Source organism: Antechinus flavipes, chromosome 6 (assembly GCF_016432865.1).
Source record: "Antechinus flavipes isolate AdamAnt ecotype Samford, QLD, Australia chromosome 6, AdamAnt_v2, whole genome shotgun sequence".
Classification (NCBI taxonomy): domain Eukaryota; kingdom Metazoa; phylum Chordata; class Mammalia; order Dasyuromorphia; family Dasyuridae; genus Antechinus; species Antechinus flavipes.
The window spans coordinates 94444842-94462737 of NC_067403.1; the positions used below are offsets into that span (position 1 = coordinate 94444842).

The 17896-nt window shown below is 35.1% G+C and overlaps 1 protein-coding gene across 3 annotated transcripts in view; it reads right to left on the minus strand.

Moving 5' to 3' along the window:
• The window catches only part of MARCHF1 (membrane associated ring-CH-type finger 1), a 1059500-nt gene that overhangs the window by 411419 nt on the left and 630185 nt on the right, over positions 1 to 17896 (minus strand). For all 3 annotated transcript variants that reach the window (XM_051967077.1, XM_051967076.1, XM_051967075.1), the window contains one exon: positions 4278 to 4426. In XM_051967077.1, the coding sequence (XP_051823037.1) occupies positions 4278 to 4388 (111 nt within the window). In that variant the 5' untranslated portion in view covers positions 4389 to 4426. The remainder of the gene's footprint in view (positions 1 to 4277; positions 4427 to 17896) is intronic.

The window sequence follows — 17896 nt, forward strand, 5'->3', positions numbered from 1 at the left end:
TTATTCAGTTCCCAGATTGTTATAGGAATTATATGAGATAATATTTTGTAAATCTTAGAGTGATATAAAAAGACTAGTTGAACAGTTAGTAATTGTTAAATGGTTACTATGCATCCTAAAATAACATTCCTGGTCTAAGTTCTCTGCAAATCTTTTATTGTAGTTCACTATTAGAGTTTCTCCTGGGAGAAATATTCCCTAAGTCAGAAAAGCAACAGGTTTCCCTGATGTCTTCTCTACTTTGCTTGTGTAATCATTTAGATAGAAATTATAGGACTTGGCAAGTGATTGGTTATGATTAACTCAAGCTCTTACTGATAGCACCTTCTTCAGCCTCCTCTCCTCTCCTAATGGAGGTCTGGAGGGTAGAAGGCCAAACTCCTCCCAATGCTTTCTTTCACAGAGGGCAAAAACTAAATTCTGAGCTCACTCCACTTTGTATCTGCTGTTCTTATTGGTTTTAATCCCAGAGAACAAGACGGCCCTTTTCTTCATTTCTTTTCTGTCCCCATTCATGTACTGTTTCTACTCTTAGACTGAAAGTTATTTGGGGGACAAGGACTTTCCTTTTTATTCATATATCCTCATCCCTTAACACAGTATAGAGGGAACAAAATAAATTTTTATTAGATTGGATTGGATTAGAAAAGCTTCTTCCTATTCTATATATTTTTCCAAGCCTCAATCCACAATGCCATTTGCCTTTTTATTCTTCACTCTTTTGTTCTCTTTTCCCCATTTTTATTATTTAATCCTAGGACTGTGACTTGATTCAGTTAATTACTCCAAGACATAGCCAGTAGGAAGAATCTCAAACAAATACAATTGTGTTTCAATAAATTTAAAATGGTTACCTTGCTTTGCAAGCAATTGTTGAGTGCACAATGTTCTTTATTTTTTTCAGTTTTCTGGGTGAGAGTTATGAAAATCATTCTTGGTAAATGCATTCTTTCAAGACCCTGAGGTTACTAATTTTGTTCATTTGGAAACACTTTTAAATGACTGAATGTTTTCTGAGATTGCCAAAAAAATTGGTTCATAAAACACTTTGAATTAATCTAAAGAACAGTCTTTTATAAAAAAAATTATTTTTTGAGAAGGCCATTATCTTGCTATTCAATTGGTAATATTCACTTCCTCTTAGAATTCAGGGCTCTGAAGAGTTCATAAGTTATTTTTACTGCCAAAAATGAGGGATGATTACCCTTTATGAAAGAATGCTATGGTCATCATTGTCAACTACGTAAAATACTATGTAGACAACTTTATAAAAAGGCGACTAGACTTAATTCAATTCTTTCATGGATGACAGAATTCAATGAGAACTCAAGTCCAGAAAAGTTAGAAATCTGTCCAAAGTTACAGAGAAAGGAAGAAGTCGTGCTAGGACCTGAATATTAGTTCCTTGACTCAAAACTTGTTTTCTATCTTATATAAAAATTGTCTTTCATCTTGTATGAAAATGATTATAAAGATGGATTTATTTCAAAGGTTAAGCTGATAGAGTGAAAATATACTATTTTTATTACAAATTATATTTTCTTCTTTATGGAATATAATTTAAAATTAGATGGGAAATGTAAATTCTAATCCCTTCTTTCCACTTATTATCTAGGTGATTTCTCAAAATTGTATTTTCTCATTAGTGAAGTGGGGACTACATCCATTCATATACTTTATTTCATGATATATGTTATAGAGTAGTATTTCCCATATTACTTTAACTACTTTGACAAATATATTATAAAAAAAGAAATGGTCCATGTCATAAGCAAAGGATCTATTGAAGTTTCTTAGAAGAAATGAATTTTTATAAACTTCAGAGTCTTACCATGTTGAACCGGGACATAATGAAAGGAGGGACAGAGTAGAATAAATACATCAGGGAGAAGGTAAATAGAATGGAGAAAAATGTAATTACTAATAGTAACTGTGAAACAAATTTGAAGCACATTTTTTTGATAAAAGTCTCACTTCTCAAACAGAGAATTGAATCAAACTTATAAAACTAAAGGCTATTTCCCAATTGATAAATGATCAAAAGATATAAACAGTTTTCAGATTAAGTAATCAAGGCTAACTATAGCCATATGAAAAAACTATTTTAATGCATTATTGATTGGAAAAATGCAAATTAAAACAATTCTGAGGTTCTATCTCATACCTATTGGATTTCTTAATAGGACAGAAAAGGAAAAAGGACAAAAAATACAAATAATGGAATGAATGTGGGAAAAATAAGACATTGATGCATTGCTGGTAGAATTGTGAACTGATTCAACTATTCTATAGAACTATTTGTAACTATGCCCAAAGAACTATCAAACCATGCCTAGTGGTATTCCAAAAGAGATTTTAAAAAAAGGGGAAAAAACTATGTAGAAAAAAATTATATATGGTAAGATGATCAGCTGTCAATGACAGCTATTTTCAGCAAGACAATAATCCAAAACAAGTCCAAAGGACTTAAGATGCCTAAAGAAAGAATTGATGGTCTCTAAATACAGACTGAAGCATATTAAAAAAAAAAAACTTTTATATTTTTTCCTGAGATTTGGATTTTTTTGGGGGGGGTTTGGTCTTTGTTTTCTTTTACAATATGACTAATATGGAAATGCTTTTGCATGACTACACTTACAATATCAAATTCTTTGTCTTTTCAATAAGGTGAAGTGAGGAGAAAAGAAGGCAGAGAATTCGGAACTCAAAATTTAAAAACAAATATTAAAATTGTTTTGTAATTGTGGAAAATAAAATAATAAATATATTTTTTAAAGCCACCCAGACATTTTACTGAGAAGTAAGCAATTTGTTAATGAGTCTAAACCCTGAATTTTTTAAAGAATAGTTCAGCTGAATTCACACTAGAGTAATATCAAAGAGTATATATAATAGTTCTTTAGAAGTTTCCAGTCTTCAATTTCTTCTTGATATTCTTCATTTTCTCAAACACTCCTTCATGTTCACACTATCTATGACAGATGTGATAAAATTTAAATAATATTCATATTTTAATTTTTGTCTCATTTCCACAATTAAATAATCAAAAGGCTAATCTCCTGTTGTGGTTACTGGTTCTAATGTTGGTTCTTGACATTTTTTTAGTAATGCTCTACTGAGTACAACTACTTCATATACAACACTAGAAAACACTAAATACTCCCCAAAGTAGAAAAATAAAGCCAGAAGTTACAATAGATTCTAGTTTGCATAAAACCAATAAAACCTTGATCATTTCAACAGAGTAACAAAACAAGAAGTCCAAAAGTTTTCCTTTTTACATATTTTTCCTGAAAAAGAGACAATGGTTGGATTCTACCCTGAATGTTCATTTAAATTTAGAGTTCATAGGGGGCTTTCCTTTTCCCTCTTACCAAAGCTAATTCATGCCTGTTCCATAGGATTGCTGAAGAATATATCAGGCAAAGGTCATAGAGAGCACATTTAAACATTTTTCCTGTTAAAGGGGTAATCGTTCATAATCACTGAAAATGCTGACTAGAAACAGAAAAGAAAAAGATCCTTATATTAGAAGATAAGGGAACATGGCATGGAGATCTAGAAGTGACCACCAACATCATCAGGTTCTACAATGGTTGATGGGGGAAAAAGTGAAGAACTTTGCCCTCTCAATACCATCTTTACTATATAGTAGAAAGTAGCAAAGTCCAGATTCAAGTCAAGATCCTTTGACTCTGAAACTAGTGTTACTTTCATCACACACACACACACACACACACTGAACCCCTACTAAAGATTATAAAAATCTTTTTTTATTTGGTCCTTTGTTTTCTATGAAACAACATGATAATTTGATAAATAACAAAAGATGCCTCAGACCAAATTCTATTAAAAAATGAGGCTAATTTTTAAAAAATTACAGGTATTTGAAATTTCAGTAAAATATTCAAAGAGGAAAAATAAATCAAAATATATAGTTAATTTTTTTCTCATAGCCTTTGGAGTGTTGATGCAAATTAAGACCATAATTCAAGGGAACTACTTTCTCCATTTTAAGATTTCTTTATGCCTGTTAAATTAAAGTAGGGGAGAAAGGGAGATTTGATTTTTTGCAAGTTGTGAAGAATAATTAGTAGCTGTCTAATTGTTGATACTGAAATTCCTAGAATAAATGTTCACCAATATTATCTAAATAATATTTTCTCAAGGAGAAAAGCCAAAATGTTTATAATGAATAAAAACATTTTACATGAAAATTAGCCATTTTCTTTATCTACAATAACTGTCACTTTCAGAAAATATAATTTTTCACTCACCAAGGTTGAGTTTTGTGATGCATCAGCCAGATCCCCTGAGATCTCTGGTGTCCTTGTGCTGTTTGGGATTCTGTGAGGGTTACGGGCTATCGCTTCACACCAGCCCAACATTTTCTCCTTCCACTTATCCCTTTTCAATTTCTGAAATTCTGAAAATAATTTACATTCCCACAATCAGGTTAATTTATCTTGGTGGAATGTTTTCAAATGAATCTCTTGGAAACACACCATATATTATAGAATTCAAGCAAACTATGGGGCTAATACCAAATATAGAAAAATAAGAGACAAGAGTAGGCTAGTTAACAATTTTATTTTAACTGTCCCTGATGATATTCTGGTTTAGAGAAAGTCCTTGCAATAAACTTTAAGAGCTATTTTTTCAGAGATTAGGATATAACACAAAGTGGCATTGTCTTTAAGAGGGAAAGATAAAGTTGATGAAATGCATATGTACTTCCATGATGTCTCCAATCTGGAACAACATTTCTGTTATATGTCCTACAGATGCAGAGCAAACTGAATGCAGGGAAGCAATAAAGATTAATCCTTCTAGCAATGGAATCATTATGCACCCTTATAAAGACCTGTCAGATAAGAAAGCAGGATTTTCAGAGCATCATGAAACCAAATTGGCACACAATGTCCATTATCCACAAAGAAATAATGGATGTCAGACTCCTAATATGACATCTGCATGAAACACACAGCTTTCAGCTTTATGTAAGTTCCTACTATTTGGATTTTCTCATATTCTTAAAAAAAACAGATCTATAGTCATTGCTAATGAAATATAGGAAATATTCTCTTACTTATAAAGTTTTACAGCTGACTTTTTTATTTCTGCACATCTAATAATTTGAAATAGTATATTGCAACTCTTTAGTTAACTACATTACATTGCCAATTAAATATCAAAAATAATGTGGAGTAATTATTTTTCACAGCATTCAAAGCAATTAGCAATCTGGAGGTTTATAACATTTCAGGGATTCAAAATAGCCCATTTCATAGCATTATGAAAGGTAACATAAAGAAAGGTTGCGCTAACAGATTGATGAGTTATTACTCTAAATGACAAAACAGTCTAGTTAAGTATATCTGAACAATGTAAATAGAGAAGTGATAAAAAGCTTTCATGAAAAACAGGCCTGAGAGCTCAAAGGAATTTTATAGATGGATTACTTATGAAGACAGGCAGACAAATATGAGAAACAGTCATGATGGGTAGAGGGTGTAGAGGAGGAAAATTGAAGAACAGCCAGTTACTAGAATGAGTCTTTTCAGTATCAAATTCATGAGCACAACCCTCCCACAAAGACCATGCTTAAGATTTCATGCAAAATTCTTATTTAATTGATAGAAAATCAGCATACCAATTCATCTATACTGTAGAAAATAAAATTTTTTTGGACATTCTTTAAGTACAATATCTGAGTTGCTCATCAGTTTTTAATTATGTCTCCTGAAGTATGATAAGAGCAAATGGAAATACGTATCCTTATTCAAAACCAAGTAGTGAAATCAGAAATAATGGGACCCAAATAGTCTGTGTCTATAAATATTCTTTTAACTTGTGGGTTCCTTTCTCCTTTTTTCAGATTTGAGAGTCTTATACTAAAGGAAAGGTTTCATCATAATTCATGTCCTGCAAAATTCATAAAGTAATAGCTCTTATAATTAGGTTAGATTATAAACATCTTTAAAGAAGGATTTGTGTCATACCTTTCTTTCTTGGTATCTCCAGTGCCTTTCACATAGTAGGCACTAAGTATATTTGTTAAATTAAATGAAAAGTTAACATGTTCATCAGCAATAAAGACTATCTTAGACAATCCTGTCCACTATTCCATATTCTATCACTGAAGTCTATGTTAGGTTACCAGTAAGAAGAGGTTTTTTGCTCTAGATACTAATTTTTGATATGGTCTTTCTTCTCTTGGGAATGTAAAGGTGATAACTTTGATTTCTTACCAGAGCAAGATCGAGGACAAATAATCTAGAATGAACATTTAGAGAAAATCTCATATACCCTAGCAAGCATGGACAGTGATCTCTATATATTCTGTCTTAGTGATCATCTTCTTTTAGGCACTCAAGTTAATTAATGTTAGTAAATTTTACTTCAGCAAAAAGTAATATCCAGAAATGTATGGAATTTGAAGTACGGTGTAAATATTCCAGAAATAGTGAGGACAATGGGACTATCACCTGTTCATCATTTACCTAAACTATCAAAGTGAAGGCCAATGCTAGGGCCAGCAAAACTCCCCAGTATAGCCAGAACCTCATTAAAATGTAATTGTAAAATGTTTAACAAAATAAATATATAATATCCATTTGTGACTTTCTAGGTCAACAAGAGATCTGCAGAGATCTGCTTCAATTTGAATTTGACACCACTGCTTTAAACTATACCCACACACACAGTTTAACCTTGCTTTTGCTTTGTTGGCCATCATGTCCTATTGCTGATTTATATTGATCAGATATTCCTTGATGATTTCTGTCCTTCCACAAAATCTATTGACTAGCTCTGATTCCCCCATTTTAGGAAGACAATATGGCAGTGATAAAGATCCTTCACTCTTGTGTTAAGAAAATCTCAGGGGCTTGGTTCAAATTCTACCTTTGGCACTTATCTGTGTGAAATTGATCAGCCATTTAAGATCTCTTACCTTCACTTATAAATTGGGGAGAGGATGAATTACATGGTTTTTGTGGGATTTTTTTCAGTTCTATATCCATGATATGATATTTATCTTTGTCTTCCTCCATCAGAATATAACTTCCTTGTGGTCTAGTGCTAGACACCTTTGTCTTTATACTTGTATAATATTTTAAACACAGTAGGAGTTTAATAAATACTCATTGATTGACTTGTTCTTGGATTGGTAAAGTATGTTTGTGTGTGTGTATTTGGGAGATGGGGTGGAAGCTGAGTGTAAGATTTTACATTTGAGTTTATTTTAATATAGCTGAACATTCTAGTTTGTGTGTGCTTGCATTCTGTCCTTCAATATTTTACCTCTTTTTCTTAGCCCTGTCTATTTTAAACATAATCATCCCATTCATTCCTTTTTTTTAAGCTACTGATGAAGAGCAAAAGGTCAAACTTAAGTGTTTGATACTTCATTGGCATTGTATGAAAAAATTTGCCATGAAAGACATTCCCTTAGCCAAGACTGACATGTTTATTAATGGCTACTTTTTGGGTCTGACTCCTTCACCAGATCTGACTCCATTTATCTATATGGATCACCATATAAGCCCATATTTCTCCATTTAATCTACAAAAAAAGCACACTGAAGTGTCTGTCACATGCTTTGCACCAAACTGATTCAATTATACTGATAGCAGTCTTCATGTAGCACTCTAGTAATTCTGTCAAAACAGGAAATTGGGTTATTCTGTCACCACCCATTTTTATTAAGCCACATTGATATCTTTTTATGATGATAATTTGTTTTTCTAGACTCCCATTAGCAATTATTTTAATATAATTTTGCCAGGAATCAAAATCAAATTCGTTGGCCTATATTTTTCCAAATGTTATATTTTCTTCCATCCTCTAAAAGCACATTTGCCTTTTTTCTCAGACTGTAGTAGCCTTTTGTTTTCTATGGTATTTCAGAATACACTGAGAGTGAGTGGCTCAATGATTATATTTGTAATTATTTTAGTCTCTTGTAATAACTATAGGTTATAAGAAAATTAAATTTTAGTATAATAAAGTTTGTATAGGTATAGTGATGAGCTAAACAAAAATAGATCTTATCTTACTGTCATTCTACTTGTGTGGCAACTTCAAATTAGTCATTTTGGTTGTAAGCTTTTTGATCATTCAAAGACAATTTTTATGATTTAAAATAAACAGAATTATAATAAGAATTGTCTCTCCAACCACCTTTACTGTTATCCAATTTGCATTGGACAATAATTCTTTTTTTTTGTTCTATTTCCCCCCAATATACCTAAGAAAACCCTTTTTTGTCATTCTTCATTTTCTTTATTAGTATCAGTTCATTTTGAGATTTAGTTCTCGACCTAATTCTTAAAGACTAGTAGGTTATGCTTTCATATCCATCTTTCATTATTTGTCTTTGCTTACATCTTTTGCCCGTGACATTTAAAGATCTAAGTTGCTGAATGAGTTTCTTGTGCTTCCATACTGGTCTTTTCCAGAAAATACACTTGTTTATTCTCTTCATTAGACTTATTTTTGTGCCTTCAGAACTTTTCTCCTGGAAGTTTTCACTCATTCCTGATATGACTTTCCTTGGAGAATTTCCCTATAGCATTATTGGGGAAGATAAGGGCAGTGTAGACAACCAAGAGAGTAGAAGGAGAAATTTTCACTTTACTATTAAATTTCTTTAGTTAGTAGGCTTTCTTGTCCTCAGGTTTTCCATCATAATTATTGAACTCCTCAACTGTCTTGTCCATTCTCATATAATACCCTGACTTTAGATCATGTCAGAGAAGAATTCTTTTTTCCTAGTGGTATTTATTTTCTACTCAAAGAGAGGTAAGAGAGATAGAGAGTGTGGTTCATCAGAAAGGACTGAAGAGGCTCTCTAATTTAGATCATTAAGTCTCTGTGGAGCAGCCCCCTTCTCAAAGGCTTGACAGTTTTTCTCATCATAGTATTGGATGTAGTCATTTACAATAGTCAGGAGGGTAGATAAATTATGAATATTTGTAATTAACCCTAAGGAACATAAAATTGTCGGTATCATTTGTAATTTATCAGGGTAGGAAAATGATCTTTAAACATTAATGTTAATGACTATCTAACCAATGAACCAAACCAAAATGCAGTGCTGAGAGGCAGCAATGAGCATCTTACACAATGATCACAGGAAACTGAGATTTAACTAAATTTAATTTTTAATATGCTACCCCAAGCAGCTGTCTAATTTAATAAACAGAAATGCAACACATTCTCAGAGCTCCAAAACAATACTATTTTAAGACTAGAAAAATGTATAAAATATCCCTTTCATAGAGAATGAAATGAAATTCTATATGGAATTTGAAAATTGAAATATACCAGAAACAAGAATTACACAAATGATAATCACTGTTTTAGTCTTTGTCCACTGAATTCTCTGTAAGGAGGGAACTCATTTTTGGATTCCCTGAAACACCTATCTCAAGAACTTACACTAGTTGATTCAATTTTACTAACATTTATTAAGCACCTACTATGCACTGAATACCAAACTAAGATTTAGAGATTCAAAAATAAGAAAATAATTCTTGCATTCAAGGTGCTTATATTCTATTAGGGAAAATTCTACTGGAGTAAACCATATACACAGAAAAGTAAAAAATATATATATATATATATTATATATATATATATATAAAATATGCAATTGAATAATACTACTTAAATCAAATACTAATAAAAACAAGTTGCTACTTAAAATATATCTCTTTTTCTGTAATTCCTTTTCACTTCAATTCCTCTAATTTTAGTTGATCTATATTTTATCAATTCTAGGAAGGAATGTGATTGTCATTCCCCATTGTGGATACTATGCACCTAAAGATAAGCTGGAATGGAAGTGATAAGGAATAGTGAATGAAAACTATGGGGAGTTCCATTTGACTTTTTTATGCCAAATTTTTAGAGCATGTCTTGCGTTTGTCTCTGAGGCTCTCAAAATGCAAAAATTGGGATTACTTTCTAATTTCCCCTAGCCTATATGGATGTAGGGTAATGTCAGAGCCCAGTCTGGACCAAGGACAAATAAACATAATGTACAATGCTAAAAACCAAATAATTAAAAAAATAACTTAGCAATTCAAATAAATTGTGTGTGTTTGTGTATCTCATTTATTTTAGAAAACACCAGTGAATTATATTCTGTTTGTCGAGGTTTCATTTTCTTATTATTTTGATAAATAAATAAATGCCTGTAGCAGAATGGCAATAGTATATTTTTTTCCTGGATTTTGTAACTCAAAAAAAATGACTGAATTGATTTTGCTCAAACTTTCCAACAAAACAATCACCTCTGGGCTAAATCTAAGTCAGGTTTCATGGGCATTTTCCTCCTTTCTTCACAGAGAGAATTTGCTGAGTGAATGGAGTCTTCAGGGTTTAATGGAAATGCCTTTACAATGTAGAGCTTGCTCCCATGAACAGTGAAATAGTAATATGTATTTCCTCAAGGGTCCATCTGCTATGGACCTAAAAGCTTGTGTTAGTGAGAGAGACAAAGAGAATGGAGGCAGGTAAGGCTTTAAAAGAATCATTTTGTGAAAACTGTTAAAGAAAATTACTCACATCTTTTGCAAAGAAGTGTTGGAGTAGAAGGCACTATAGAAAATAATGTGAATACATACATCCAGTTTGAAAAAAAAGTTCACAATTGACTGGCCTATTGGAAAAATCTGTTGTTTTATAAAACAATTTTTTTTTTTCTGCTCAGTAAGCCAGATCTCAAAACACTAGTATCAAGCCTGTACTTATAGAAAATGATCCTTGCAAACAGTCAAGTTACCTTAACCTTGCTGAGATACATGGATCCTGATAGAAAAGAATGACAGTATGAGCCATACTTTAGATGAGATCTGTTTCGGTCCCTCTCTCATAAAGTTCAAAAACCAAAGAAAAACAGCTGTTGAATGAACTGGTACATTATTAGAATTAATGAAAAATACATTCACTAGTGAATAAGTTGACATTGGTCAATGTTTTAAACATTTTTACTCATGTGCTGTTTAAAATTATTATTAACATAGCCTTGTCTATAAGCTCCATAAACTCAGATGTATGAAAACCGCATGCTTTCAAAACTACCAAATTTGGCCTTGTTGGGTTGTAAACCCTCCTCCACTCTACTTCATTATTATTATTATTATTATTATTAGCCCATAATAGCAACTTAGGGCAAGTAAGGTCGCCACTCAAATGAAATAACACTACTGACAACTAATCCAGTTCCATGAACAGCTAATGAAATAGGAAATTATAGTAAAAATTAAATCTGATTTGTCTTTGTAGATGGGACTTCCCTCTTCTTCTAAAGTTAAAAAGACATATATCAGTACATACAGGAGGCACTTAAATTCAGATGCAATGTGGAGGGCTTAATTTGGAAAATCACAGCTATACTCATGAAATATCATGAAATATATATGAACTTCAAATCCCTGGGTGCAGGACCAGTTATAGCCATTGGTATACTGGGCAAATTGAATTACTAGGACACTCGCTACCCAAACCATTTTGCATAATATTCATGTGACATTACTTCAAATTTGCCACTTTCAGCCCCACATTTCCAAACTGTAGAGGGTCACAGTCAGTGGGAAAACTCTGGGTAAGGTATAAGACCCTTCAGCCCTGAAGGAACCTGCTAACAATATCTGGTTCGGCTCCCCACCTTCCCTAAGAGCTCTTGGCCTTCCTAAGAAATCAGGGAGTGGTGACAAACTGTGGGGGGATTGAATCAAAGTGAAACCAGGTAGAAGAGTGATACCCTGTAGCAAACTACAGCAAGTTGTTTATGTGGTCCCACATGCAGTGTTGTTTTTGTTACATTATATAAAGAGTGTTGGAATCTTTACAAACTGCTAACATTAGAGTTGATAGATTATTGATCTGATCTTACAAGAAGATGTTTTGGGCCAGAACCTGAAACAAGGTACTAAGTAGAACTAATTGATACAATGCTTGTGTTTGCACCTTTACTCATTGGAGTTCACACATTTGGGAAATTTCAGGGTTTAGTATGAGATATCTGAATTCACACCTCCCTTGAAGCTCTTAGGGCCAGAGAGCACGCTGGAAGAAAACCCATAATCTCATTCTCTCAGAAGAGTCATATATAAGCCAGTGAAGAGTGATTCATTCCAGAAAATATTTTCGACTTGGCTGGCTGGTGGCGGAGAAGAGTTTTGGGAGGAAGAAGCTACGAGTCAAGAATTGAGCAGGAGATTGAGAAGGCTCTCTGTGGTGGCTGGGCTCCTGCACTTCCCCCACTGAGACCAAGCTGGTCTGAAAGACTCGCCAGAAAGCTAGCAGAGCCCCAAGTGAAGGAGACAAGACATTCATTCCATCTTTGTGTTGGCTGGAGGCTGAAGAAAGCAGAGGCAGAGGCTAAAGGACAAAACCTTTGGATTTGGAGACATTCAGAGGGAGCTCTAGGACTCCAACCTAACTGGGCTATATTAGAGACAATAAAAGATCTGAACTTTTATCACCTGGCTGCATTTTGAGGTGATTATTACTTTCAACTGATACTTAAGCTGCCTCCAAGAAAACCTCTCCGAGAAACCTACCTTGTCCCCCAGAGAGAACCATCATCCTATATTATTATTATAAAGGAGAACAAGAACTCCAACAAAACAGGATAGTCCTTAAATAAATGGACTCCATTTTCCCACCATCCTCAGGAGTCTTGCCTTATCACTTCTCCACTAGGAAGGTATATCTTAATCACCATAGGTGTGGGGGCTCTAGAAAGCCACAGACATTTTATCACCCCAACTTGGGGGCTCTACAAAGCAGGGCACGATATTTGGTGCCCAAACGTGGGGATTTAGGTGAGGTCATACACACATCAGTTCAACTGACACAATTGGAGCAGTTAAGTAGAGAAGTCCCCCTGACCTGGAATAGAATAAGTATAAAAATAGTCAAGCAGGAAGAATCAGTAAGGCATAGTCTAGTCCAGGGGTCCTCAAACTAAGGCCCACAGGCCAGATGCAGCAGCTGAGGACGGTTATTCCCCTCACCCAGGGCTATGAAGTTCCTTTATTTAAAGGCCCACAAAACAAAGTTTTTGTTTTTACTATAGTCCAGCCCTCCAACAGTCTGAGGGACAGTGAACTGGCCCCCTATTTAAAAATTTTGAGGACCCCTGGTATAGTCACTTTCATTTTTCAGCCAAAATGGGGCAAATAATAAGAAAAGAGCCTCCCCCACACTGAGAGAATTATGAAGCATGTGTAATTATGTTAATAAAGAAGCAAGGTTTGTTGGGAACTCAGAAACAGATCACTGGGCTCTTAAAAATATTAGAATGCACATCTCCTTGGCTCTCTAAGAAAGAGAGATTAGAGCCAGAGATATGGAAAATAGTGGGAGAGCAACTAATTGAATATTACAAAGCTAAGGGTCCTGATTCAATTCCTGAAGAAACATTCCTTATATACAATGTAATACAATTGGCTTTAAAGTACTTCACAAGTTTTAAAACAAGGAAAGATTTTAATGTGAATGGTCAGGTAAGGAAGTGTGAGGAGAAAAAGCCTGAGAGGGATGGTACTGACAAAGCAGCTGGAAGGCAAGGCCAAGTTAAGTACCTCAAGTACTCTGCTGATAAGCCTAAAGAATATGGTGCTTCTCACCTTCATAACTCAGTTTCAATTCCTCCTATACTAGAGTATGTCCCTTTGGGTATTACCCATATCCTGATCCTTTTCCCTCAACTTCACATTTGTGGGCAAGAAGAGGAGGAAGGAGATGGACACTGATACCATCAGCACTGCCCATACAACAGTTTTGCCCACCCACTATGTCTCCATTACAAGAGACATTGGTTAAAGCAAAGGAAGAAGGACAGGATACATCTGGTTTGAGAATAGAAGCATACCCTGTGATTGAAGAGTTTGACTCTTCTGGTCAAATCAGAAGAATATACACTCCTTTTAATCTGGAAACTAAGATCTGAAAAAGGCTTGCACTTTTTATGGGTCTACATCATCTTATGTAAAAATGTTGTTAGAGAATTTGGCTTATGATATTTTAACATCTAATGATTGGAGATCTATAGCAAAAACATTCTTAGAACCTGGACAAAACTTGTTGTGGCTTTCTGAGTATAGTGAACTCTGTAGAATACAAACCTAATGAAACAGGCAACCTGAAGTTAATATACCAGTCACCTTTGACCAACTAGCAGGTATAAGTCTAATTAGGCAGACACTTTAATGAAGATTAATAACCCTATAGCAGCATATGAGCAAATTGCTTCTGCTGCTATCAAAGCATAGGGCACTCTCCCAGGAAAACAAGATAGAGGGGAAGCCTTCACAAAAACAGATCAAGATCCAAATGAACCTTTCGCTAATTTCGTGGTAGAGACAACAGTCATACAAACTATTGGTGGAAATAAAACAACAGCAATTATGATAAAACAACCGGCTAAGGAAAATGGTAATGAGTATTGTAGATGAATTAAACTAGGACTAAAAAAGGATGCTCCTTTATATGAGATCATAAGAAGCTGTGCCATAGTGAGCACAAATACCTTTTATGCCCAAACTATGATGCAGACTTGTTAAGATCTGAACATGGAAAATGTTTCCCTTTTGAAAGGCAAGGGACTTCAGAGAGATTCAGTGCTTTCAATGTGGTAAGGCAGGGCATCTCAAAGCTCAATTTTGGCAAAAAGATAAAGTGAAAGAACAGGGTGAGAGAACAAGACCCAAAACTCTTATGTCCAAAATGCAACAAGAGCTTCCACCGGGCGTCAGAATGTAGAGTGAATGGAAAATGGAACCGGGGCCCAGGTTCAGGGCCCCAGGCAAAAAACAAAAAAACAAAAAAACACTTGGGGCATGATGGCAGCTGCTGCTACACCCACAGAGTTTTTAAAAGTTCAGTACAGCAGTCAGCAGAAAAGCAACCTGATGGGAGAAGGGAATTACAATTAGGGAAAATAGAGCTGTATGCTGCTGGGACTACTGAAATATCCCCTGGAGAGTTAAAAGCTGTCCCTGTGCAACCTGTAGATCCCTTGCCTTTACACACAGTTGGCTTAACCATTTCACCTACTGAGGGTTGCTTACAAAACAGTATATATCCATACACTGATTTGGGAAACTGGGGAATGTGTAGCTAATATCCCAGTCAATAATATAGGTTGGCAATGTGTGATCTATCATTCAGAAGTAGTGGCATCAGGTTTACTGATACAGACTCCTGAAGTGCAGTTTGGTAATATTTACCCAGATTTTAACTCCCAACACAGAATTCAGGATTGTTCTAGACTGCAGCTGTTACAGCTGACCCACCTATGCTCACTATCTATGTAAATGGCACATCATTGAAAGGATTAGTAGACACAGGTGCAGATTGTACAGTCATTAGAGATGCCAGTTGGCCCAGTCACTGGCCAAAGATTATAGCAAACACCTATATGTCTGGCATAGGAGGATCAATAGCAGCTGAAGTTAGTGCTGCCTCTTTGAGATGAATATCTGAAGGTGAAACAGGAATTTTTACTCCTTTTGTAGTTGAAAAAATCCCCATCAATCTATGGGAAAGAGACATCTTACATCAGTTAGGATTACAATTGAGTACTCTGGCTTTTTAGGCAGGGCTACTGTTGAAGGCCTGCCTGCATTCTCACCTGTTCATATTCAATAGAAAACTGATACACCAATGTGGATGGAAAAGTGTTCCTTAACAGTGAAAAAATACAGGCCTTATTAGATATAGTACAGGACGACTTGACCAAGGACCTTACAACCTTCTCTAAGTCCTTGGAATTTCCCTGCATTTGCCACAGTATCAGATTTTACACACCATTGGCATATGTTTTAATCCTCAAGAACAGGCAACAGTAAAGAGGAGAAAGAGAGACATCTAGATGCTCTTTCAAAAAAAAAGAGAGGGGGAGCCACAGGTAACCCTAGATAATTTCTAAACTTAACACTATATATTAAAAACTTTTTGATTTTTGATGGACATGCACTGGCTCCAGCAGATGGGTTTTATAACCCACCAGAAGGGCAGTGTCCAGTGTGAGCAGCAACACTATTTTTAGATAATCGCCAGGTGATGTGGGAGAGATCCAGAAAGTGGTGAACGGAAGGGACCAGATAGGCTAACTGCTTGAGCGAAAGGGTTTGCTTTTATCTCTACAGATGGAGAAGGAATCAGATGGATGCCAATGAGCCATATTCGTCTTGTCCATCAGAGGGAGACTGAAAAAGAGAAGACCCTCGAAATGAAGGAGAAGACTCAGGAAAACATTGGGTGGTTCCATTGCTGACTATGTCCACCACTGAAAGAGCCTGGCAGTTAACCCTTTATGTACTCATGAACATCAAAAATAATTCTCAAAAAGACTAATGTAGGTCTTCAAAACCTGCAGCAATCATTGGATTCCCTAACACATGAAGTGATGGTCCATAGATTGCTTTTGGACTATTTCTTGGCTGCTGAAGGAGGTGTACGTATGGTTGTGAATTGATAGTTATTTTTTATACCTTTCTTCTGGGACTCATGAAAATCTTTATAGTATTTTGTCTGTTCATATTGTTTGTTATGTTATTGCTAGCTTGTATGATATTACAACTTTCCTGTGATTCCTGCCATGATAATGGATTTAACCACTGGTATATACCTGTTTCAATTAAAACAAAAGAAAAGGCAAGATGTAGATGGTCACAGTCAGTGGGGAAATTCTGGATAAGGTATAAGACACTTCAGCCCAGAGAGAACCCGCTGGTTTGATTTCCCTATCTCCCCTAGGGAATCTCTGCTTTCTGAGAAGTCAGAGAGCGGTGACAACCTGTGTTGAGATTGAAGCAGAGTGATTCCAGATGGAAGTGATACCAGGTGGCAAACTACGTACAATAGCAAGTTGTTTATGGGGTCCTACATGCAGTGTTGTTTTTGTTACATTATATGAAGGAGATTTTAACTACTGCGCCAGCACCTAGCTAGCCAGAGTCAGGATAAGCAAAAGTCCTTAATCTTTATTCTTGGTCCCCAGGGGCGGGGATTGAACAGGATGGAAGCAGAATCAACCTGACCGCCTTCTCCCTTGTCTACTGCCGAGAGTGTGTCCCTAGATAGCTTAATCTTCCCCCTCATCCCTCCTACAATCCTCTATACACCAATCATTGAGCCAGTACAGATAGTGGAAAGGACCATTTTTCCAAGCATATGTCCATAGAGTATCATCCAATCAGTAGTTAGCCTCAAGTGCTCAGCAGTCCTGACCTCAGTGTATTGATTCCATAGTTCCAACCCTCTACAGAAGATAGTCCTTGAAATAGACTCCATTTTCACACCATCCCTAGGAATCTTGCCTCATCACTTCTCCACTAGGAAGGTATATTTTAATCACCTGGGTGTTGGGGCTCTAGAAAGCACAGTACATTTGTCACCCCAATTTGGGGGGGTTTAAAAAGCAGGACACAATCCCAAAGAGTTGGTGGTTTCATTCACTTAACCCAATGTTCAGATGTCAAATTGTAATACTACAGAAAAAAAAAAAAACACGCCAAAAAACTCAAACCCTACATCTTATAAGCATAATAAAAAGCACCAAATTTAAGAAGCCATTTTTGTACAAAACATAAAAATCATCAGAGCAAGTGTATACAATGATGTGCCTTATTCTTTCATACTTCAAAAGCATACAACAAGCATTTTTATAAGGCAAAAATATAAATGTGTGCAGTCCTTCTTGTAAGACTTTATTTCAAAATACTAAGTGCATCATAGAAGAGACAGGTAAATAAAGAAATAAATACAAAAACAAGAACATTGGAATTGAAAGATGACAAAGCAGCAAAAACTACGTTAATGTCAAGGAGGATTTAGGTGACAGAAAAATATGGCATAAAAAAAATATCATGC